Genomic DNA, 26,344 nt, shown 5'->3' with positions numbered 1-26,344 from the left:
TGTCAAAGATCAATCATCAAAACAAAGGACATTTTCCTAGTAAATGGTTTTACTTCATCTAATTGGTAAATCAAGGAAAAACTGATTGTTACAGTTTCTTTTTGTCATTATTGACAATTGCATGTTAAGAAACTGATACAGGTAAAATGACAGCAAAATAATGTCCTTTGCCGGTGTTAATGTACAAAGCAAATGTACTATGCTGTGTCAAGTACAAAAAGAGACCATTGTTATTAATGTCATTACCATTATTCTTGTTATGTGATAATAGAAAATAAATAGCAAGGTGTGCATTAAATTGCACAGATGAAAATAGTTGTTTAATGATTAAAAATGGTTGCCAAGAAATACTTATGAATGATAAGTCTCAATAGCAACAAGATACGCACACCTTTTATTTGACACTAAATTGTTTTGGTTCTATACGGGTGCTTCAACAGAACAGTTAGTATTTGTACCTTTTCAACAAGAGTTTCAGATTACAGCAACAGTATTTTATTCAATTAAAAACAAGAAAACAGTAATAGTGCCAGCCACACTAATAACATTCAACACTCTGTATCTCCACTTAGCACACATTTCAGAACAACACAAATCAAACAACTGGAAAACACAATGTGTGTAAAACTCTACTCTTTGAATCCTGGATTAGAGGATTACATAAAGTGTTCTAGTGATCTGTATATTTACAAGAACCCTTTGCTCCGCTGGGGTTAGAAATAACATTTGAATAATCAGCCAGCTTCTTCCGCAGAGCAGTCGATACCCGCATATGTGAATTTCTCATAGAGGGTTGTGTTGACATATGTCTGAAGTGAACAAGAGAGAAGTGTTTAAGCCCATTGTTTTAATTTTTGTCAGCAGAACAATTATTAAGATTAACGTTCTGTATCTGATACCTTTCTTTCTTCCAGCATACGATTCAGTGACATTAAGATCTGAGCAAATGATGGTCTCTCATATGGCTTCTCCTTCCAGCATTGTTTCATCAGCTCATATCTGCGGAAAGAGAGAGGCTTAAAATCATTCAATTGATTACAGAATCAATCACACTCAATAAGTGTGATGTCTGCTTACAAACTAAGAGTTCACTAAATTTGACAAACATCAAATCGAGACAGCTGGCAGAAAAACATCTAACATGTACAGCAATGCATAACAATAATATGCCTAGAGTGGAAAACAGTGACTGCCACAACATATCCAAGACCTCTGGGGGCCCTAAGCCACTTTGTGAGGGGGCCCTGTAAACGCGTTCATAAAAACCCATTAATTGTCTCTGCTTATATGTATGTAGCTATAAACAAAATGTTAAATAAAAACACATTGTATACTTTTACAATATGGACATTACTTTGACACTCATCACAATACTTCATAAATGCAACATTGTTCTCCAGTTCTTTTCCGTGTCCTTGGTCACTTTTGAACAGAAGATTAAACTTTACATTGATTTTCAGTCATTGTACACAGACATAAGTTTGGATGAGCTATTTGGTTGGTGTGGCATTTATATCACACTTCCTCCACTGTGTTTGAATGGCTAAAAAGTACCAGGTGCAGCATTTTTCCCACAGTAGAAGACCCAAAACTCACCAAAAACAACATTCTAAGGCTTATATGGTGCACTTTTATATTGTGATAATAATTAAAAGCGCAAAGCTTCACTGCTGACAACTAACTTGTTCAGGGCACAGGGCACAACAAAATAAAACAAACCTTATTTTGAAAATAATCCTTTTTATTTTTAACATTTCCTGATTTGGCAAGGTGTATGTAAACTTTTGACCACCAGTACCATGATATTACGCTATAGACTAAAACTATACTAAAACTAAATAAAAACTCAAAGTAATGATTTTGGGAAAATAAAAATGTAATCAAAATAATTTATGCATTACTAAAAAACTAGAACTAAACTTAAATAAAAAAAAACAAATTACAAAACTAAATAAAAAAAAATATTTTGAAAAATATATATTATAACCCTAATTCCAGCGTAATAAACAAAGATTGGGTGCAGCAGGCGCAATGATATTATGCAGCGCCAAAAAATAGTCCCCAGCGAGGTAACTTTCAATGTGATTTTTGGTTTGCTTGAGTGCAAATAGTCAAAATACAGCAATTGTGAAACAACAATAAACAAATAGCAAGGGATTAGACATACACTACAATTTACATAAGATATACAATACATTCAAATGTGCCTTACAACAGATTTAAGAACATTAAGGGCCCTATCTTGCACCCAGCGCAATTGACTTTGTCAGTGACGCATGTATCATTTGTATTTTGCACCGGCGCACAACGGGTTTTTCCCTCCACAGACGCACGTCGGCAAACTAGGGAATGAACTTGCGCTCCCTGGGCGGTTCAGCGCAAAAAAGGAGGCGTGTTGCGGCGCAAACCATCCCTGATGCTATTTTCCAGTTTCAAAAAACAATTGCGCCACTGACCAAAAAAAACTAGTCAAAAGTCAGTGGCGCGTTGCACGTTGTTCATTATGCTATTTTAAGGGCGCATGCTTGACCATAATGTAGCCTATAGCATACACAACGCGCACACACTTTGCTTTTCTAATCTACACAGATGCAACAGTTATTTTTGCAAATCATTAATTGTTACAATAAAAAATATTAACACATGAGATAAGGGAAATTATTGTGGTGAGCATTGTGGTGATAGTTTTTATTTATTGTGTGGCTGCGTTAAAAAATTATCATGCAAATAACGATTAAAATATTTTCATAAGTTTTGTTGTGTGGCTGTATTATGTTTATTTTATGTAAATAACAATTAAAATGTTTTCATAAGTAACCTTAATGGATGTGAACTGGATTTGTAAGTGCACTTTGGGGTTGGACTGCTTGCGTTTCTTGGGTACGATTTCAAAGCCCCCAAACCGCCTTCAACACTTTCAGCGGTGAGGGTGGACGCAGCAATGTCCTCTGCTGGCGTCAGGTCATGTGTGGAGGCAGATCCACCTCCCGTTACACGGCGTGCCCGATTTATGCTGGCAAGCTTGGGATTCCCCCATCTCCTGACATCATTGTAGCGCTTGGCGCAACGATGGGGATGCCAGCTGATGAGAAAATTGTGGCTATTTCCTCCCACGCCTGTTTAACCGACGCTGATTTGGGCGGGTTTCTCCTATACCCATACAAAACAACTTCTTTGTCTTTGACTGCTCTTACAAGAACGTGGGTCTCTTCGGCTGTGAACCGCTCCTGGCGTGCGCCTGGTAAATCCGTCATGATAATAGCAACCCGCCATGGAACTTGTGCCCATGCGTTTAAAGGGAATGTTGGATAGCGTTCTGATTGGTTTATTTGAGGTTACGCCCAAACCACACCTATGAATAATGAACCTACTTCAGACAAACCCCTTATTGATTTGCGCCTGGCGCAAGAGTTATTTCTCCCGCCGGGAAAATAGCAACAGCGCCCAAGATCCGCCCACAAAGTCACTTGCGTTTTGCGCTTCACACTTGCGTTTCAGATCGTTAAAATAGGGCCCTAAATGTTTTAGAGCCTTTGATATCAAAGGTTTTGCCATACTGTCAAAAGCTTTGAAAAGGAACTTAATGTCTGAGGAAAACATTATCTATTTTTTTATAATGAATTGTTCTGGCTTTGAAAGGCACTAAGTTTGTGTAGTTGCAGAGCTGGGGGACTATTTTCAGATGCTGCGTAATATCATTGCGCCTACTGCACCTATGGTACGGAAGCAAAGTTCCTTGATTATTACGCTGGAATTAGAATATAGTTCATAGCCATATCGGCCTAGAAAATCACAACTCTTATTTTTCTGTCTGTCTTTGTACACAATGTAACTACAGAAGAGTCAAGTAATTTTTGAGTGCAATGCTAAATAGTGTAATCAGATTCAATGAATTATGCTAAGCTATGCTAAAAGTGGTACCGCCAGACCCGGAGGTTCCAAAATGGTAAAACTCAAATGTTTAGCTTAGGGGAGCTGGAAAATTATAGCATGACTACGTAAGACTAAGTACAGAAGCGAACTGAAATTTAGATATCTCCAATTATAACTGTTTTCCTCTGGCTCCAAAACGGCCTGGGCCAATCAACAAACAGAGGGTGGGCTGAAAGCCATAACGTAGACGCTAAGTGCCAAATGTAGTTTACAGCGGACATGGAAGCACTAAATGTTATTCGCTCTGTTGTGGAGAATATTCCCAGCATTTGCCAACTGAAGCCGAACAAGAAGAGTGTTAGTTAAACATTTTTAAAGGAGATGATGTTGTTCCCTACTCCTGATAGGTTTTGTGAAAAGTGTTCGCTCGATGGATATGTTTTTGCATCTTATATGTGTTTACAACAGAAGTTTGATGAGGCTTAGCCGGAGCATACCACAAGTCATAACCAAACGTTATGTGATTGGCTTACATTTACACCAAAGATGTTAAACTTCAGAAAAGCACCCCCCACGAGAAGGTAAACACTTATCAATTATGCCCAGCCAGACTATGTCTATAAAGAAAAGATAAGTAGCAGAGGATTGTATTACCAGGCTAGGAAAATTACCATATTGTCAAAAATGTGAAGTGTTCCTTTAAACTACAAAGACCTGACCTCAGATTTCACTGATCATGAACATTCATAAAAACTCTTGTTTTATATATCTGCTGAGGTACTTTTAATCACTCACTGCTGGCACAATTGCACACAGTTCACACACTTACACCTCGTCATCACAGTTGAGCGGTTTCTCAAGCCGATAGCCTTGTGGTAGTTTTTCATATAGCTCTGCACATGTCATTCCACAGTACGGTGTGCCACCTGCCAATGAAGAGCCAAGGAATTACCCCTTCAGTGAAGATTTATATCATAACAGTATGGACTATTGACTATCAGATGAAACAGACCTAAACTTACGACCTCCCAAAGCAACACACCATATGACCATCTGCTCAGAGAAATAACTGATTTTAAATAAGGCAGGCATAGCAGGAGAAGATAAAATTGCTGATGATAGAAAGGTTTCTTACACGTCACTATTGGTCGTGTACACGCTGTAGTTCAGAGATTCGATGGCCATCCATCTGACCGGTAAACGACCCTAAAGAGAAACACACATGATAAGATCAAATGTGCTCATATAATGATAAAAATACCAGTAGAATTCTGTATGCCTACCATGGTCTTTTTAACATAAACCTCTTGTCCTCTGGACAGGCCGAAATCAGCAATCTTTGCCATAAAGTTTTCTCCTACCAGGATGTTTCTAGCTGCCAAATCACGGTGAATAAACTGCAACATAATAACGTTTAAGATGAATATTATAAGGCAGATTAATACATTGGGTCCCATTCATGAAACATTCGTAAATATATGAGTAAATATGTGAGTGATTTGCACGTAAACAGACCTTCCCGAAAACTCTCCTCCTGATTCACAAATACTTTGTAAACTTCAGATTTAATAGTTAAATGTGTGTATGTGTTAATGAATTCCTATCAATCGTACATGGGAGGCGCGTGCACACTTATTCTCAATTACCATAAATACTGCCCATTAAATCCGACTGAAAACTATATATGGGCATCATAATATGACACCAAACGAAGGATTTAAACATGTCTTCTTAAAAGCAAATGAAAAAGAAAAATGTATCAGATGCAGAAATTGAAGTTTTATTATCAGAAGTTAATTCAAAAAGTCAAATTTTGTTTTCAAGCATACATAGTGGCGTCTCAGGTCCTAAAAAAAAGGAAGCTTGGCAGCACATTACAGATGCTGTTAATGAAATTTCATCTGTTAATCGAACTGAAACTTTACTGCAAAAACGAATTAGTTAACTTCAAAAAAATCTTATTCAAAAATTAAAAAATATAATTTTAGAGAAAATACACAAGCAGTTTACATTTGAGCAGATTTAACTTTTCACAAAAGAACTGGTCTGGGTAGCCTGAAACAACTCATTAACCAGTCTTCATTCTCGGCAAGTAAGTCTGCGTGTCTCTGAAAATACGCCTTTTGCGCAGCGCTCTGCCAAATCTATATATTAGCCATCGTAAATGTGTTATGCCTGATTTTGACCATTTTATAGGAAACAATTTCCTTAACAATTTCGTTTGCCCAGCCCTATTGAAATCAATAATGTATTTGATAAAGTGTTCCATTTGCAGATGCTATTACTGGAGCTTAAGTTAAAAGATAAAACGTATATAATTACTGTATAATATTTTTTACAAAATGCTGTGTAATATGTACATGATTATGGTGAATTAAAATACAGCCGCCTTGATGAGCAAAACGTTCGGATGTTAAACGCACCATTTACGCGTGGCTGGGAGCAGGTGTAGATTTCTTTCGTACCCACTAACATTTGGAAAATACGCACATTTTCATGAATCCGAAAATGTACGCCAAAAGGACTTTACGAACGATTTACACAAAAATTCGCTATGCTCGTGTTTCATGAATGAGACCCATTGTCTGTAAGTGCTGGTGTAAAACAGTAAGTAAATAACCAGTCACATTGATATCACATTGTTTTTCAGTGTTGTTTTCTGTGCTCACCTGTTTCTGGCTCAGGTAGTCCATGCCACGGGCCACATCTGCAGCGAAGTGCAATAACTGCTGCGATGAGAGTGTGGACGCAGTGCTATTTGCGATGGCAAAAGCGGGATCGGTCTCCAATACTCTGCTCTTCCGCAGGAAATCCAGCAGGTTTCCGTGAGGAGCGTATTCAATGGCCAAATACAGATAACCTGCAGCAGAAACAGTGTAAAATTAAGCTCCCATATCATCCAAGTAAAGACCCAGCAGTGGTGTATTGAAGAAACAGTATACTGTTGCATTTTAATAATTGGTTGAGGTTTTTGAAGATTTGTGTGAAGCACCTCTGTGTTCACATGCTCCCAGAAGATTGATGATGTTCGGATGATGACCTAGTTTGCACAAAACCTCAAGTTCCCCGGCAAAGTCTCGATGGTCATCCTTAGACGCGTATTCTGGTGTCAAGAGAATTGGCATTTAGGACATGCCGTTGTTAACATGCTTTACTAGTTGAGATAGATTGTTACTGATGTCCTCACCTTTCATTCTCTTGATGGCAGCATCCATCCTTAGTCCGTTTTTCTTAATGCGAGCTTTTAACACCTGGCCAAAGTTCCCCTCTCCAATCACATCCTGGAACTTTATATCACTCCATTCCAGGGTTGGATAGGCTACAGATTGGCTGGCATTCTGAGTTTTCTTCTGCATGTTTAGGGAGCCAGAAAAGAACTGGGCCACAGGCTCTTCTCTCTGTGGACAAAGTAATTTCAGTTTTTTTAATCAATAGATTTATTAAATGTGTTTGAAAAGGTTATTGAGAATACACATTTCAAACACAATGTGTGATTGACTAATGATTGACATAAAATGTGCGTGCACACACACACACACACACACACACACACACACACACACACAGGGAGACAGGCACTGTGACTCACCACTATGTTGTTAAAGGCTTGCATCATGCGTCTCTGGTAAGTGGCTCTCCTGAGCTGCAGTACAATACAGAAGGCCAGTAGTATTGTAATGCAGGTCATACCAGCAGAGCCCAGTATTGCGTAGAAGAGCATATTCCCATGACCTCCAAACCCATGCAGCTCTAAAACACACAAAAACATTAATTAATTTGGTTATTAAACACATTTTAGCTTGACACAGTCTTCCTCAAAATCCATGCTTGATGTGGTTAAAAAGTGGTACATGGAAATCATATTTGGAATTTACAGATGTTTACTTTAACCTTTTTTCAGTCAACACAAGACAGAATTTACGGTTATTATTGATCATTTACTTCTGTTAGCTTATATTTATAAATTGAAGTGCTATTTGTTTTGTTATAAAAGTAGAAAAATATATTCTCATATAAAGGGTAAAACCTGTTTATCTTAAATAAATATAAATAAAGTGAGTTTTTCTACATTATTGGTGCTTAATTCTTTGAATCTAGTTGGAAATTGTACACATTTGTGTTAGTCTTCTCAGCACAAACACAACTGAACAGATGCTGTATTATAACACATCATTCACAAATGCCATGTAGAGTTTATTCACAAATAAACTCTACATGCCAGCCTACATAACACTTAAGTAGCAGATTTTAAAGGGATAGTTTACAAAAAAATGAAAAATTTGTCATCATTTATGCACCTTCATGTTTTTTTATGATTAGAAGTGATTATGATTTTCCGTGATTAGAAGTAAATCGCCAACAGCTGCTTTCAGATGGAGCGGCATTTATTACACAGACCCGTAGTTCACCGAGAAGCTAGGCAAAATCGCATAGATACTCGGAATCGATTTTCCTCGATTATGAACCCGATTTTGCCTAGCTTCTCGGTGAACTACGGGTCTGTGTAATAAATGCTGCTCCATCTGAAAGCAGCTGATGGCGATTTTAATACTAATCACCGAACCGGCTTTACTGATGACACGCGCATGATAATCGCAGTCGATGACATACTGTACATATGCAACACATGCACAGTTTAGCTTCTGCAGATAAGTGTTTTGTAGGTTTCTCTTAAAAAATGCCTTCTGAGTGAAGAATCCTCTAATCATCTAGACAAGGTCGGGTCCATGGTGGGGGTTAGGGGGACATCGCCACCCCACCACCAAAAAATGTTAAGCCAACTATAAAAAACAGTATGGGCTCTATTTTAACGATCTGAAATGCAAGTGCGAAGCGCAACGCGCAAGTGAGTTTGTGGGCGGATCTTGGGCGCTGTTGATATTTTCCCGGCGGGAGAAATAACTCTTGCGCCGGGCGCAAATCAATAAGGGGTTGGTCTGAAGTAGGTTCATTATTCATAGGTGTGGTTTGGGCGTAACGTCAAATAAACCAATCAGAACGCTAGCCAACATTCCCTTTAAACGCAAGGGCGCAAGTTCCATGGCGGGTTGCTATTATTATGACGGATTTACCAGGCGCACGCCAGGAGCGGTTCACAGCCGAGGAGACCGACGTCCTTGTACGGGGGAATCCCACGCTTGCCAGCATAAATCGGGCACGCCGTGTAACGGGAGGTGGATCTGCCTCAGGACTTGACGTCAGCAGAGGACATCGCTGCGTCCACCCTCACCGCTGAAAGGGTTTGGGGGCTTTGAAATCGGACCCAAGAAACGCAAGCAAGGTCCAACTCCAAAGTACTCTTACAAATCAAGTTCATATACATTAAGGTTTCTTATGAAAACATTTTAACTATTATTTACATAAAATAAACGTAATACAGCCACACAACAAAGTTATGAAAATATTTTAATCGTTATTTGCATGAGAATAAATAAAAACTATCACCACAATGCTCACCACTATGATTCCCCTTATCTCGTGTATTAATATTTTTAAGTGTAACAATTTATGATTTGCAAAAATAACTGTTGCATCTGTGTAGATTAGATAAGCAAAGTGTATGCGCGTTGTGCACGCTATACATTATGGTCAAGCATGCGCCCTTAAAATAGCATAATGAACAACGCGCAACGCGCCACTGACTTTAGACTAGTTTTTTTTGGTTAGTAGCGCAATTGTTTTTTGAAACTGCAAAATAGCATAAGAGATGGTTTGCGCCGCAACACGCCTCCTTTTTGCGCTGAACCGCCCAGGGAGCGCAAGTTCATTCCCTAGTTTGCTGACGTGCATCTGTGGAGGGAAAAACCGCGCTGTGCGCCGGCGCAAAATACGAATGATACATGCGTCACTGACAAAGTCAATTGCGCTGGGTGCAAGATAGGGTCCTATGTCTCTTTAGACAAATAACGTCCTTTGTTGGCAATCTACCAATGTCTGGTTGTCTTACACAAAGGTTTTTCTGCTTTTGTCCTCAACATCAGCTCATTCAGCTCTTGTTAAAGAAAAACTTTACACGCAAAAATATACAGATTTATAAGTTCAGGAGGAGTTTTTACGCCTCAAGTTAATCGTAAGGTAATACGTGGTGTTTTACAATGTTATGTTGTATTATAATACCTAATTTGCTGTTTTATGAACAAAGCAGAATGATTTATCTTTGGACTTGCCGTAAGACACAGTCTTATTTTAAGGCTTGTGCTTGTCTGATGCGTTTCTTTCTGCAAACAGGATAACCTTTAGATGAAATTGTCATGCATATCAATTTGTCAAATTGCTTCTATGATTCTTTTATTAATGTAAAGCTGCTTTGAAACAATTAAATAATTGTGAAAAGCGCTATATAAATAAAATTGAATTGAATTGAAAGTTCTTATCAATACATTATTTAAAGCATTGTGCTTTGTTGTAATATTTGAGCATGGCTGCTATATTTTATATTGAGTGTTATGGCTGCCCACTCAAAATTCCTTAGTGCACCCCCCGCCACGCGAGAGAGGGAGACAGATGTCACGGATGTAGGCGGGGATACCGTCGCATGCATAAAATCATTTTGCAACTCCCACGAGTGCAGTCACCGCTCTGCCTTGATAGAAGCGGGACCGGATCCTTAAGGGCGTGGGCCTGAGATATTCTTCTCAAAGCGCGAGGCTGAAGTGCAACACGTGCACAGGAATACTCACAGTGCACACAGCCAGGTTTCTCAAAAACCAACCGTGTGTGCTGCGCTCTAAGACACATATACATGTGTACAGTTGTCAGTAGGGATGTGTCCGAAGCCGAATACGTTATTCGGAAGGGCATGGATAATGGCTTCAAAACGAATAACGAATTGATCCGAATAACAGAAAAAATATTCGGCCAGACATAATCACGTGTTTACTGGAACAGCCCTAAATTATAAACCCCTTAAAGCACGTATAATATGTGTGTGAAGTGAATGAGTGCAATCTATAAAATGACATTAATGACATTTTCTTTGCGAGCTGTTTTGGAATTAGTTTTAAATTGCTGCTAACATCAAACTTCTTTTAACCCAACTGTAAAAAAAGACCCTTTTATTTTTTTTATTTAATTACACAAGACCAGAAAACCTTGATAAAATGCTGCACTCTGATAATAAAATATTCGTTAATAAGTCTGTGTCTCAAGTTAAAGCAAGCTTCCTTGTTAATCTAGGTGAATATAAAATAAATAAGTAAATAGATAAAAATGTATGAAAATGTTACATTTTAAAACCAAAATTTAAAATGAAGATTATAATGACATGAATTGCAATCAACATAAAAATAAAGTAAGTAAATAACAACTGAAACATTTGAATTAAATCTTTCTAATTACCTTATTGTTTAAAATAATTTTGCTTGTTTTGAACTAAGTCAAAACTGACTGCATACTTTTATTTAAAATTTTAAACGAATATCTGATTATTTATTAATTTAGATGAAGATTAATGAGAAAGTTTTTTTTTTTAAACAATTCGTTATGTTCGCGCAAACACTGTAGGCTATGGACATAGTTAATAACGAGCTCAGCAAGTTTGTTGTAATGCTTATTATGCTTTGTAAATTCTTGTCAAAACAGATGTTTTTAAACTATTCTGTCAGTGCTTGTACTTGCGTGTCTGTGTGTTGCGTTTTGGATCTGTCAGTCAGCGCGAGTCTTGTCGATCTTAATAACTTTTCAACATAAATCCGTCGTGAATTTATCTCTCTTAATAACTCTTTAAAAATCAAGCAAGTCCTGCATTTTATTTTCAAATTCCTGCATGTTTTTAAACCGAAACCAAGATGTCAGACATGACACACATCATAGTATTAGTCATTTCACTCTCAGAAAACATATTAGATGTTTAATTAATAGAGTATTTAAATTGCTAGAAGAGAGATTAATGTAGGCTACTTATTTTTTCTGAAAACATCCCACTCATTTAGACAGAATGGGTCACATATGTAACTATGCTGAAAGACACAATAAACGCTTAAAGGTGATGTACAGTCAATGCTCTCTGAAGTTCAACGCACATAGGCACAAGCTGTATGAGGCTTTGGAAATGAGAAGTTTGTTTTCCATGCCTATTATTAATGACAATCAAGTTATTTGTCTTTTTGATTAAAATTTTGTAATATTATTTTCAATAATATTTACAGTTATTTAAGTTGTAATTATAATAAAAGCAAAAAATCATTTAAAATGACATTTTCATGTTTCAACGTCTTAACGCCTAAGATCAGATCTGAATAGTAGAGAAAGAACTCCCAGCATACACACACTTCTAGTAGAGCAGAACGCTTGGCTCCGAAGCAAAAGAATACTGATTCATTGCACCTGCTGCTCAATTTATACTCGCCTGGCAAGTTCCTAATTCGTCAATCACCGATGTAACATCGGAGTGACTGACTGAAAGGTAACCAAGTTTATTTTGTAAGGGAGATAATGGGAAAATGTAGAATTAGCCCTGTAAGACAGAGGATAAAGTGTTTGGGACAGCAAACACCTGTTCATGCTTGATATATAATATGATGTATCATTGCGCCGTTACAGCAAGAGCACAAGGAAAAACTATGACATGCATCTATCACATATGTACAAACATATACACAAACACACTTTTGCAAACAGAGTGAAGTTATATAACACATTCAATTTTCACACTCTTAAAGGGGACATATTATTAAATTCTGCCTTTTTCATGTTTAAGTGCTATAATTGGGTCCCCAGTGCTTCTATCAACCTAGAAAATGTGATAAAAATCAACCCACTGACTTCATTCTGGTAAACCATTCTCTGCAAGCACGTGAAAAAATTAGGTTGAAATCTGGATGTCGTGATGTCAAAAGGGGATCTTATTATAATAATACCTCCCCTTAATCTGCACTATCAAAACATGGTAGTGCCATTAAGTGCAGAGAGAAAGAAAAAATAATTGACAGCACAATTAAGTTTTAATTTCAACAACCCACCATTATGGCGATCAGTGTTTGCATTTTATCAGCTCATTGGCATTTTAAAGGGCACACCCAAGAAGGCACATGTTTGCTCGCACCTACAAAGTGACAATTTTAAAATGTTATAATAAATTATCTATATGGTATTTTGATCTAAAACTTCACATACGTACTCTGGGGACACCAAAGATTTATTTTACATCTTAAAAAATGTCTTGTAAAATGTCCTCTTTAGTACCCCTGGATTTAATGGACACAGACACCACATACAAAATGTTAAATAAATGTGTAAGGTGTGCACAGTGTAGAGTTATTAAAAAGTTGTATATTTTTATGTTCTATATAGAAAAAAGCCAATGAATCTGAGGTTAATTGATTGCAGAAATTTTTGTTTTTGTAAACATTAAAAACAGAATGTGTGCACCTGTAAGCAACCTCTGACCCATGCATATGCACATTCTGAAGAGAATTAATGGGAAGCGGCTACACAGATGGTGAAAAAGTGAACTAAAATCAAATTGAAGAAAGTAAAAATGGCAAGAACGATTATAAGTATTGATTACACATACACTATATCATACGTTAGATCCACGTTATCATGAAGATGAAATCCAGCAGTGTTATTTGCACTTGTACTGAGTGATAATTGTTTCATATACATCTTGTAAAATTAAATCTTAAATCAAAAATTACTTTTAAATATTTAATCATTGCTGTCTCACGGTCATAATGTCCACCCATGGACCGACAGATGGATATAATCAAATATGCCTCCATTATATAACTGCAGAACACAATGTAAATAACCAAATATTTTTCTTAATTAATGTGCATTTTTATCATCAAGTGGGGAAATACAGCAATCAAGCTCCCGGGTAATCGTTTCTCTCTATGTTATCATTATAATAGTCCTAATTATGATGTTTATAACAAACGGCATGAAGAAACATGTGTTCGCCTATTACATTAAAATAAATATTTACTCACACATTTACAAGTCAATGCAAGTCTGCTAGGTAAAAGGAAATTACTTTTTATGTTTTAAAATTTTAATTGTTAATTTTTTATATGTCTGCTATTTGTAGAGCAGATAAGAATGCTCCTGCCGCTGGAGAACAGTCCGCATATATCAGACGCTGTAAGGTTTTGTTCTGTGTTAAGTTGTGTTTTGTATTTTGTACTTTAATTTTGACACCCCGTTCTGTTCTGACTTTTATTTTGATATCATGCCATGTCACACTTCACATCCCACTTCCTGTTTGTTATGTCTAAAACCACTTCAGTTCTGTTCAGTCACCGCTGCTTGTTAAATCCCCCATTACTCTGTATTGTCTAGCCTGTTTGAATCTGTTATCTGTATCTTGTTTAGTATCTGTCTGTTTTTGACCCTAGCCTGATTTTTGGACATTGTTTGTTTTGCCTGCCCTGACCCATTGCCTGTTTTTGGATTACAATTTGGATTGCCCCTTGTTGGAAATGTTTGCTGGCCCTTTTTGGGATTTACTCAATAAACCTCTTTTGCACATGGATTCTACTCTCCTTCGCTTTTCTTAAGCACCCCACGTTACAGACGCGCACACTGAAGGAGCAGAAAACACTTTTTTATTTTATTTATTGATACCTCTCATTTATGCTGTGATTTTGTCAAGGCGTACTATATAATTGCTGTAAAAATATATTAATGCTGCGGTGATCACAATGCTGGAGGATTACGACAATGGCTTGCGTTTACTGGCCAGCCGCATTTAGTTTACGAACACAAAATTGGATGCCAGTTTGATTAATATGAGGATCAGCATTCAGGAGGTGATTTGCATTTGCTATTTATGGTTAAAAATGGGCGTGTATAGGGCGGGATACGAGGAAGATTCACCATACACACACTTTCAGGTGATCTGTGATTTATAAAAGGAACTTGCCCGCTGGTGTGCGTATGCATGGTTTAATAAATCTTTTTTTTGAGTGTGTATGCTACTTTTGGCTTTTGTGCGAACATAGACTTTTAGTAAGGATGCTATGCACAGTTTTATAAATCAGGCCCTTGAACACCACACAAGGGTTAAAACATAAAAAGTTCACTTATATTTATTAAGGTTTGTAATATAAATCTTATTAAAATAAGTTGTTTTTAAAATGTTAAATTGTATCATAAATAAATAAGCAATTGCATATCATGCCATAACATGGAGACCTCCTATATGTCAAAATGGAACTTGATTCTTAAACATGAAAAGTGCCAAATCCCATAGACTCACGTAAATTCTCTTGCAGGGTCTTGATGGTTAACTGGGGTCTCTTCTCACTCTCTCCAATGTTGTTTATAGTCCAGAGCTCCAACTGGTAAATGGTATCGCTTCTCAAGCCTCTGAGCTCGAACTGCATGCTTCTTTGCTCTGCTTGCACACCGATCTGCACTTGCTGACTGTAGTCTGACTGCTCTGTCTGCTGGTAACGGATCAACACCTTGAAGATGGAGTGACCCTCAACCACCAACCATGTGACAATGGCTGAGGTATCGCTAATGTTGCTTGTGGAGATATTGGCAGGGGGTGGAGGAAGCTCTGATGGATGAGAGATAACTTTTAAGCATGTGATACTAATTTGTGATACTAGTTTTTTCATAGCCCAGCTAGCGAGACATCTTAAACAAATTTTGCTTAACTCTTTCACTGCCAGCGTTTTAAAAAAAAGTTGCCAGCCAGCGCCAGCGTTTTTCATGATTTTCACCAAAGTTTAATGCCTTCCAGAAAATGTTCTTCTTTTAATATATAAACATACAATATACCAAATGAAAGAGCAGACCCTCTGCTTTCGTACAAAAAAAAAACGTTTCATCCTACCCTCAGTGGTTCTTTTGTAATCAGCTTTTGAATATGGGTAGGTTTCTGCAAAAACACCACATTTTGAGCAAAACGCAGAGATAATTCAATTTTTGTGACAGACTTTTCATAGAGATCCCATTCAGAGCGATCTTTAAAACAGACACGGACATGCAGCAGCTTGCCATAGGGCAATACTTCTGGGTTTAAAAAGTTGCGGAAGGGCGTTTTCTCTTAATTGACGAGATATCTCGTCAATGGCGGTGAAAGAGTTAAGATGTATCATTCTGATTCTACTATAATGGCTCTATGAAAACAATTGCAATAAAATGCTGTTTAATTGATGACAAACAATAACCGAGACATAAAAGGTATTCTTACGATCGCTCAGTGTCCATGCAGTAACGATTGGACATGGCTGTCCGGTAATGCTGGTGCTCACTCGCACCTTACACTGGTATTTATGTCTTGGTTTCAGCTTGGTCAAATGGAGGACAGAGGAATTCGAGGGGAGCTGGATGCTTTTCACATTTCCTGAAGCACCAGCTTGCTGACATTCAACCTCATAAACCCATTCTTCTTGAGTGTGCACAGAGTCCCACGACAGAATTAGTGAGGTCTGGTTGCTGGGCATTAGTGTCACACCCATGGGCAGCTCTGAGGACAAACACAGTCTATTACTATTATATTTCAATATGATTATGATGTGATTCTCCTTAGCAGTAACATAGCTGTAAGCGGGCAATACGTTTCCACTTGCTTCTAATAGAATGTATGTATTTAAAACAGTGTTCTTTTTTTAAATGGAGCACTGTTTCAAATCAGCATTACAAGAAAATACCCAAATCTCTATGTATAATTGTAATATCTTTCTCTTCATTAAAGGCCCATTGAATTATCTTTCTAGTTAAAAGACTGCTGACATTAGCTTAACTTTCTTTACTATGTTACGTTAAGACTATATATATATATATATATATAGTTTGGAATTGGAGTATTGTGTATTGCATGGGTGTTCAACAGGGGGTTCAGGGCCCCATGGGGGTTTTTATCATGCATCAAACAAAAATGCATTAACAGGCTAATAATTTACTTAACTAAAAACTTAGAGCAGTTCTTAGTTTAAATCTATTTAGTAAAATGTAAATGTTATGTTAACAGCATGTGATTGTATATACCAAAAATGATTATTTTAATATCTTGGTAAAGTAACCATAACAAAGTAAGTAATTAATTCCTACTTTATTACATGTACTGGGGGTCCTTGCTCTTCCTTTCTATCAATTAAGGGGTCCTTGGCCTTAAAAGGTTGAAGACCCTTGGTGTATTGCAATATTGTATTACTGAAAAAATATAATACCTCCATTTACTCCTCTCTAGACTATGTTCATAATATAGTTTTTACTATGTAGAGTACTACTTATTACAGTACATTATTTAAATGGTAAATAAATTGTATAAATCAGAATCTTGTCTTGTTTTAATGTCAAGTTCAATTTGACAGGGTTCTCACAGTACCATGTTCTGTGTGGGAACACGTGCCCATGGTGTGTTGATATCAGGCCATGTGTTTTCCTTGTCTCGTCTCTTTAACCCCGCTCCCTTGTCATCCTCATTGGTCTTTATTGTATTATACTTATCACCTCTTCCCCTCTTGATTTTCTCCCTTATTTAATGCCCTTGGGCTCTATCTTACACCCGGCGCAATGCAGCACAATGCGCAACGCAAGTGTCTTTTGATAGTTTCCACCCTGTGCAATTATAGTTTTCACGTTTAGCACCACATTGTTTAAATAGCAAATGCATTTGCGCCCCCTTTTGCACCCATGGGCGTTTTGGTCTGAAAACGAGATGTGTTCAGGCGCATTGTTGGTGCGTTGCTATTTTGAGGCAACTAAAATAGACTATGCCATTGACCAACTAAAGCCTGCTCTAAAGTCTAAAGTCAATGGCACAATATGTTTTTTTGTCATTTAAAGAGCGCAATAGTATGCGCCTATAAACGGGACGACAACGCGGGTTTGCTTATCACAAACATGAATGCAAAGCAGCACAAAAACGCTTTTAAATATGAAAGATTAAAGGATTGAATGTAAAAGATTATTATTGAGTCTCTTGGACATAAATGAGGACCGATTTTGAGACTAAAAGACGTAAAGAGCTGCTTCATCTGTAGTCTGGTAAGTAAATAAATGCTTTGCTTTAAACAAATGCATCTATTTTTAAATGTTTTTAAATGCTATTTTACGGATTTATTGTACATGATGACACTGTAACTGTGGATATGGTAAGATGAGAAACATTTTAAGTAATGCTTTGTAAAAAATCCCATGGCGCTGTTCTAGTGCTGAAACGATTTGGCTCTCTGGACGTTTGTAAATTCTTTTATCTCTTGTTTGTATTTTTAGAGTACAAACCTTTTCTTGCATATTTGCAAATTATTTTATGAGATTACATTGATTATGTAGGATATCAATACATTATTCAAAGCCTGCTATCTGTACTTCTATGACTGAAAGAAAAAGGCTTTAAAAAGTTTTAATATTCAATAAATAAAATAAAAAATGTTAACATTATTCTTAAACTGAGGATCTTTTTCCTCCGCTTAGTTTTTTAGTTTACAAGGTCCGTCATCTAAATAGGGATTACACACAGCGCCAGCGCAACTGACTTTTAAAGGGGATGAGAGATAAGACTCTCATTGGTTTATTGCACGTTACACCCAAAACAAACTCATTACTCATTAGGAGAATAGGAACAACCCTTTTCGACCGTGCGCTCGGCGCACAAACCATTTTTCCCGTCGTTAAATTAGCAAAAGTGTCATCAGACACGACCATTTAGACCGAGCGCCGTGCGCTTTAGACGATGCGCTTAGATCGTTAAATTGGGCCCCTTGTGTTTCTTGTCCTATGGTCGTTCGTTTTGTATTTGCCTGCATGTAGTCAGGCTCAGTATAGTCTAGTACTCAAGTCTTGTGTAGCTAAGTCTAGTTTAGTTTGTTTCTTGTTTGTTTTGCCCCTACGTGGGCTCTTGTTTGTCTTTGTTTAAATAAATTGTTTTCTGTTCACCCCCCGACGTCGCCAGCGTTTGGATTCATTCGTCCCTGTTCCTGACAAAATGAACGAGCCTCTGTCAGGAACAGGGACGGATGAACAAAAAACATAGTACCATGTTCTGTTCCCACACAGAACATGGTACTGTCAGAACCCTGTCAAATCAAACTAGACATTAAAACCAGACAAGATTCTGACAGGATCCTGACACGTGTAACTTAAAATACTCCATCATAAACTATTCCTTGTTCTTTGCTTTTCTGTGTTTTCTTTGTTTCTAGTTCATGTACGTGGAACGACAGAGAAAAGTGCTATAACATTAAAAAATTAGTTTAATTGGAAAAAAGCTAGGTTATGGTAAGGGTTATGTTACATATATATATATATATATATATATATATATATATATATATATATATATATATATATATATATATATATATATATATATATATATATACATAGAGAGAGAGAGAGAGAGAGAGAGAGAGAGAGAGAGAGAGAGAGAGAGAGAGAGAGAGAGAGAGAGAGAGAGAGAGAGAGAGAGAGAGAGAGAGAGAGAGAGAGAGAGAGAGAGAGAGAGAGAGAGAGATTACCAAGCGTCTGTGTAGTGAAAGTTGCTGCAGGCCCAGGCTGGCCTGTTCCACCTGGTCCATGGCGACTGAGCAGCACGTACATGGTGTATTGGGTCATGGGAGAAAGATTGTCTAACCTTACCAGAGAACCGCTCGCTGTAAACACATAGATGGCTTAACCATTAAAATTCTTAGATGTAAAATTCTACCTACATAACAGCTTTATAAATGTTAATGCTGTCTGTTAAATAGAATTGTTTTTTTGTTAATATACTGTCCTTTCTTCTTTCTCATCCCAAATAACCCTTTTACTGCTTATACCGCTAATACCGCTATTGCCCATATGAATTGCAAACATTACTTTCTGGAACTAATCTAAAATGTTTTATGTCTAAATTCATATCACCTTTTGTAATGTAATGCACACAGGAAATATTTCTAAGACAGATTTGTATAAATGAAAATCAAATGTTCCAGCTGTTATTAACTGAACTGTATTAGTCAGATCCACAAAGGGACATTACAAATGCTTTCACATTGCAAATCACATTTACCATCAATGCTCTTCCATGAAGATGAACTGGTTTGTTTGTAGAAAACCCTGACAGAAGTTAGAGGTCCATCTCCTGTAAAGGGATCTTTATTAAGCAGAACCAGCAGGTGATACGGGCCGCTGGCATTCAGGATGGGAGGGTTCTGGGGCTGGGGTGGAACTGAAACGTAGGTGGAATTATTTATCAGCAAATAAAAGTGGTTCATAAGTAATTGTCGCAAATGATTTATTTAATTAAGACATAAAAGAGACTCCAGGAAGTTTCTACATGTAAAAGTATTTTTAATCCAGCACAGGCAGCTTTCTTAATCTCACCTTTGACCTTTACCAGGAATTCTTTTGTCTCATGAAAGTTTTTGGTTTTCACATGACAGGACCAGCGACCACTGTCAGAAATTGCCATCTTCTCCGCCTTAAACATTGACATTGTCTGATTGCTTTCTGTCAAGGTGTCTAGAGTCTGGAAGGAATCCGTTAAGAAAATTTGAGCCTATGAACAACACAGCTATTAATGGATATTAATGAAGTGATTTGCTCACATATAGAGGGCTTTTGTCTGGCTTTAACAGGCTTATTTCACCGTGTAAAGGAGCAGGCTGTCCCACAGCAGAGCAGTTGACCCTGTACTCCACTCCTGCATTGATCTCAACATCTCTCAGGTCACTCATGATAATGGGTCTCTTTTCTTTTAAGAACATCAAAATACAGACTCTCTCAGACACGGATTTTATCCAGCTGGACCACGTATGCTCATATATATATATAAGGATTTGTACCTGGTCTCTCACAGCTAGCACCATGCCGGCCGGCACACACACATCCTCTGAAGCGATCGCATTTTCCTCCTAGTTTACAGTTGCATGCCTGTTTACACCCTGCACCATAATAACCATCAGAACACCCTGAAATAAAAAAAACTTCAATCTAATATGTATTATAACAAATGATAATTAAAGAAATCTCACTTCATATTACAGTCAGATGGCAAGTAAATACAATTTATAAGATATTTATTTACAAGATATTTCAACAAATAATTCAATAAAAATAGGAAATTCAATAAAAATAGGAAATAATATGATCATGTTTAACAAGTGGTTAAGATAAGCCTGGGTATTCATAATCTGATGTGCACGATTCTAAACCCTCTGTTAATCTTTTTATTTGTATATTTGCGGACTCAACAGTCAAAATAGAATAAACAAAATAGCGCGCTACTGCTTTAAATAACCATATTAGAGACAAAACAGGGGTGCGTTTCCGAAAGCATTGTTAGCTAACCATGGTTGTTGTTACCATTGAACTCTACTGGTAACAACAGAACTTGCGACCATAGTTGCTTTCGGGAAACACACCCCAGTTTGGCAGAAAAGCCTTATTGAGTGGTGAAACACACTTCATGATTCTCATTTTTAGCCTTAACACAAACACTCGTCTGCACTCCGCATAATCAAAAATATGGTAAACTCTTCAAAAAATTTTCATTTTACATTGTAAAAAAGCAGTATTTTAAAAACATCAGTAACATAGTAAAAATTTACTTCCCTAATGCAGTTCCACACAAAGCATTTTGGGAACTAAAAATGCTCCTTCGATCTTAAAGTAATGCCACTTTAATTTAATTCAATAGTTAGGGTTTGACAATTTACTAACTATAAGAAATAGTATAGTAAAAGTAAGAATAGTAACACTTTATTTTGATGGTTTCCAAACAAACATTCTACTGACTACAAATAACTTTGCAACAACATTTAAATGTATTCTACTTACCCCTTTCCAACCCCAAGTACGCCTATGGACGCACAAATGCTGCATTTAATAACGCATTTGCTATTTAAACAGCGTGGCACTGAACGTGAAAATGATAACTGCATCTGGCTGTAACAAGCAAAAACACTTGCATCACACCTTATGCCGCATTGTGCCTGGTGTATGATAGGGTCCTATCATACACGAGGCGCAATACGTGCTGGTCTGAAAATTTTCAGGCGTATTGTTGCTGCTTTGCTATGCAATTTTTTTGTTATTTAAAGTGAGCGTTAGTAATACATGCGCCTATAAAAGGGACAACAATGCACGTACACATGAACGCGCTGCAGTACAAAAACATTTTTAAATATGAAACATGTAAGTATTAAAATGTAAAAGATTATTATTGAGTCTATTAGACATAAATAAGGACCTATTACAGGCCTTTAGAAGAATCGAATGGCTGTTTCACCTGTAGCCAGGTAATGCTTTTAAAAAGTGCAAATATTACATTTATTTTGAAAATTACATTTATTTTGTTTTTAAAGGTCCCATTGAAGTACACCAAGTATAAGTTTCTGTACACTAATTGTTAGGTTAGTACAGAGGTGGAAAGTAACGAATTACATTTACTCACGTTACTGTAATAGAGTAGTTTTTTGTGTACTTTTACTTTTTTGAGTAGTTTTTAAAATCTGTACTTTTACTTTTACTTAAGTATGTTTTGTTTAAAGTATTGTACTTCGCTACATTTTAAATCATATCCGTTACTGAGTAAAAAAATATTTAAAAAAGCAAGGTGATAAAGACGCGCAACGGATGATTGATGGGTGGGGGAACGCACAAAAAGAACCATGGAGACGGACGAGACAGGCGTGCGCTAATGCAGACCCGCCTCAGTTCAAATCTTATGAAAGAAACCCCTGGCCATATTTAAGCGACCACTTTCCACTGACGCGAAGCGAGTGTTTCATTCCTATGAAAGGTAGGATTCATGCTCTTTAGTACGAAATTGCCTACCGGGTTTTAACCGCTCATTTGCACGACGCGCATTATCTTCCGAGGTCTAGCAGCTTCGCGTCAAGTCAAACACAACTTCAGAACGTCCTCGAGAATGCACAGGTCATTAGACATTTCAGAGAGAGAGAGAGAGAGAGAGAGAGAGAGAGTCAGTGAAAGAATAAAGGTCTTAGACATCAGGTACCCAGGTCAGGAAAGCTAGAAGACAATAAACGTGTCAAAAGTATACAGCCATGGCCCTCATCTATTAGATGCTCATTTAAACTATATATAGTTTATTAAAGTAATGTATGTTACCAGCAATACATTAATTACAACCTTACTATAGTGATTGTATTTACCAGCTGCTGACCACCTTCAAAAGTGCATAACTCACATGTAAAAATCATTAAACAATTCCATAAATGTTTCTTAGTTTAAAAAAGCTTTTTATTTTATTAACTTTTGTTATTGCATTTTAATTGTAAAGATGTTCCTACAATTAAAAGCAACTAGTTTGAGATTTATATTTCCTTGTCCTTTTTGAACTATACTAGAATCATCCACCTCTCCCCGCTGTAAAAAAAGTAACTTTTACTCTGAGTAAATTTCAAATGACTTTTTACTTTTACTTGAGTAGATTTTTAGACCAGTAACTTTACTTTTACTTAAGTAAAATATTATTAAAGTAACTTTACTTTTACTTGAGTACAGTATTTTATTACTTTTTCCACCTCTGGGTTAGTAAACCAACAGACACAGAGACTAAGAGTTGTTAACCTTACCATGTTTAACCGAATAAACAAACAGACACCAACAGGGCCGGTGTCTGTAACTTAAAAAAAATGTCTGAATAGAAACAGATATTCTATTAAAATCGTTGGCTCCCAAAGACTTTAACGTTATAAAACAACACAAAAGCATCTAGTTAGCAACACGTTAGCATCACGTTAGTGTTGCATAACTTTTTACAATATATAATTTCAGTTTTCTCTAACTCCATAATGTAACTTAAAAGTAAGGACTGCTGATAATTTGCATGCGATTGTCTCGCGCACCTCTTCAGTAAAGCCGGTTAATTGATAAGTAATAAATCACCATCAGCTGCTTTCAGAAGCGGCAACCGGCAGCCCACTTTACTACTAATCAACAAGATGCATGTGACAATTGCGTGCAAGTGATCATGCAGCCCTACTTAAAATGTGTTTGGTTACGGGATGAGGATTTGAGGTTGGATCCAATAAAGTAAGAACTTCAACATCTTTGATGAGTAGATTCCTGCAGAAACCAGCATTGAACTGCCACACTGAAGCAATCGCTTGTGAAATGTTTAGAACAGACAGCTAAAGTCCAACTAATTGTTGAGGAATTTATGAATAAATGAACATTAGCCATTGTTCTAGTATATAATTTTTTTTCAGAAGCCTTTTTCAATGATTTAGTTTCCTGACATCCATCAATTGAACAGCATTTTCTCACATGGTGTGATATTCCTTAGGGGTTTGTTTGGCCAAAAGGCGGGTGGGGCGGTGGAGGGTGGACAGTGCTCGGGGTGGAGACTGAAAAGGGTGACTGTTTTGGTGACATAGCAACTTAACCATTTTAACTCACAGCTACTTCAAGCAGGCTGTGTGCATTTGACTCTTAAATGACTGTTTTGTAACTTACTGTATATTGTTACTTACATAGCCCCTAGAACTCAGTTATTATGAAAACTGACTATCCAGGGCCCAGGTCAGGAAACAGACAGATCGGCTTAACCATCCATCTGTTAGCTGTCTTGACATGTCAAGATCAAAATCACATTTCAAGATCACATAAGATGCCACCAGTTTATTTTAACCCCTTTAGATTGTGTCTGTTCCTCAAACAAACAAATAAGAGCACTGTTTACCTCGTCTCGTACAAATCTTAGCAATATAAAATTAGAAAACAATACTTTAACAGATGAAACTCAAATGTTAAAATTCGGCCTTTTTAACATTATATCGCTTACCAATAAAGAACCTATTATCAATGAAATAATTACAGACCAAAACTTAGATGTGCTCTGCTTAACAGAAACCTAATGTGTTAAATTAACTTGAGCATTTGCGTTTACAGTGCAACAGGACATTTGATTTTATTAAATGTCACTCATTCTTTGGATCATTTGCAATAAAGTTTGATGTAGTAAGTGTGCAGTTAATCTTTGATGTCTCACCCTCACTGCAAGAAAAGCCCTTCCATCCAGATGCACATGAACAGCCGTAAGGGTCTGTGAGACAGAAGATCAAAGCCCGACATTGTCCATCCGTACAGCGTTCTTTACAGCTTCGCCCAAAGCGTCCCTCACCGCACACTACATATCACACAACACTTTCATTTCAGAACAACTTATGTTAACAAATGATGTTCTTTCCTCATGAGGATGCATTGTCTGTTTTGTGTTTTTGACTATTTACACATATAAAGCAAAAAATGCTTTAGTACATCAGGTGGACATTATTCCTATTTAAAAAAAAGACATGAAATCAGTCATCATCAGATTAAAAAAGGTCACTCTTTTAATTATAATCACAGTTATCTTATAGTTGAAGAATGCACATTATGTCAAATATGTCCTCAGCTTTTCCAGAAGTGTTCCCAGCCAGAACAATTTTGATTTAATGTTTCTATTAGTCAGTAAAATGAAAACCAGGTTTCCATAATTCTGAAAAATTTTGAAAAATATGGACTTTAAAATAGACAAAGTAAACTAAACCTCTAAATATTACAAATGAATACAACTAGCAAAAAAAATTGAATAAGACCGATAAGTTACCAATTTCACAGGTGGCTCCGGTGAATCCTGGAGGGCAGATACATTGTCCTGTCCCATCGTGACAGATGCCTCCATTAACACAGGGTGGACACGGCTTGGTACAGTCCACTCCCCATACACCAGCCTTACAACCTGTTAACATAACATTTAACCGTTAACTCACTGACCTTCACGTCTGTTAAAATTTCTCCTGCAAACATTCTTTAATTTAATTAACAGCCTATAATATTTCCAGGGATATAATTAAGCAAATACTGTATAATACAAATGACTATACCCTGACTTTCTATCTCTGCACATACAGCTGATGTTTAAAGTCAGCTGAACATTGCTGGAATATCTACAAAAACTTATCTAAACCAGGCTCATCCCACAAATTATGTAATGAGCAATAGCGGCCCATAATTAATAGGACTTTGTATCTTTCTACACACTGACATAATCTGGCCATCGAAATATGCTAGTAATATAGAACTAGAATATCATATACAATCTCATAATATCTCACAAGAAACTCTTACTCCTGACGATCAGTCGAGTTATCGCCGAGCTGAAAGGAGCACCAGAAATGTAACGAATGGCATAAATTCCAGAATTTTGTGCTTTTGCGTTGCTTATAAGGTAATTGACCATGTCCATATTGTCCTCTTTGGGTGATGTATGTTGATAATTTCCTGGAAAAGAAACCACAGTAAAAATAATTCTTGATTTTCTTGCTGCTGGTATTTTTGTAAGCGAAACATCTGCTTTCCTGGAAGGAGTGAAAATAACTTTCAATCCTATTTAGTTCTTCTGTATGTGTCCTCATACCGTCTTTAAAGATGACTGTGTCTTCTGGTAAGTCCCTCTTTCTTGTGTATGAGATGTTTACATCTTCACCTTCATTCACAGTCACAGTCAGGGACTCTGGAAGAAACGACGCTAAACAAGAAAACAGTCTGCTATAGATGACTGGAAATTTCTGTAATTTAT

General features: G+C 36.9%; 1 protein-coding gene across 3 annotated transcripts in view; it reads right to left on the bottom strand.

The window, feature by feature from the left end:
• Positions 1-479: 479 nt before the first annotated feature.
• The window catches only part of tek (TEK tyrosine kinase, endothelial), a 37,791-nt gene continuing 11,926 nt past the window's right edge, over positions 480-26,344 (bottom strand). Inside the window, exons 3-23 of one of the 3 annotated variants that reach the window (XM_065251245.2) lie at positions 26,183-26,293; positions 25,894-26,046; positions 25,373-25,504; positions 24,773-24,910; positions 20,598-20,723; positions 20,361-20,506; positions 20,137-20,281; positions 19,823-19,981; positions 19,290-19,424; positions 16,019-16,294; positions 15,074-15,379; positions 7,463-7,623; positions 7,061-7,271; positions 6,866-6,976; positions 6,543-6,733; positions 5,157-5,270; positions 5,009-5,079; positions 4,886-4,926; positions 4,703-4,799; positions 900-999; positions 480-809 (exon numbers count right to left, since the gene is read on the bottom strand). In XM_065251245.2, coding sequence (XP_065107317.1) covers positions 735-809; positions 900-999; positions 4,703-4,799; positions 4,886-4,926; positions 5,009-5,079; positions 5,157-5,270; positions 6,543-6,733; positions 6,866-6,976; positions 7,061-7,271; positions 7,463-7,623; positions 15,074-15,379; positions 16,019-16,294; positions 19,290-19,424; positions 19,823-19,981; positions 20,137-20,281; positions 20,361-20,506; positions 20,598-20,723; positions 24,773-24,910; positions 25,373-25,504; positions 25,894-26,046; positions 26,183-26,293 — 2,999 coding nt within the window. In that variant the 3' untranslated portion in view covers positions 480-734. Of the gene's footprint in view, positions 810-899; positions 1,000-4,668; positions 4,800-4,885; positions 4,927-5,008; positions 5,080-5,156; positions 5,271-6,542; positions 6,734-6,865; positions 6,977-7,060; positions 7,272-7,462; positions 7,624-15,073; positions 15,380-16,018; positions 16,295-19,289; positions 19,425-19,822; positions 19,982-20,136; positions 20,282-20,360; positions 20,507-20,597; positions 20,724-24,772; positions 24,911-25,372; positions 25,505-25,893; positions 26,047-26,182; positions 26,294-26,344 lie in introns of those variants that run through there. The other 2 variants (XM_065251247.2, XM_065251246.2) reach the window with 2 other exon arrangements.

This window comes from Paramisgurnus dabryanus, chromosome 5, assembly GCF_030506205.2.
Source record: "Paramisgurnus dabryanus chromosome 5, PD_genome_1.1, whole genome shotgun sequence".
NCBI classification, from domain to species: Eukaryota; Metazoa; Chordata; class Actinopteri; order Cypriniformes; family Cobitidae; genus Paramisgurnus; species Paramisgurnus dabryanus.
Note: the sequence above shows the minus strand (reverse complement) of the source record. Positions and strands in the feature narration are given on the sequence as shown.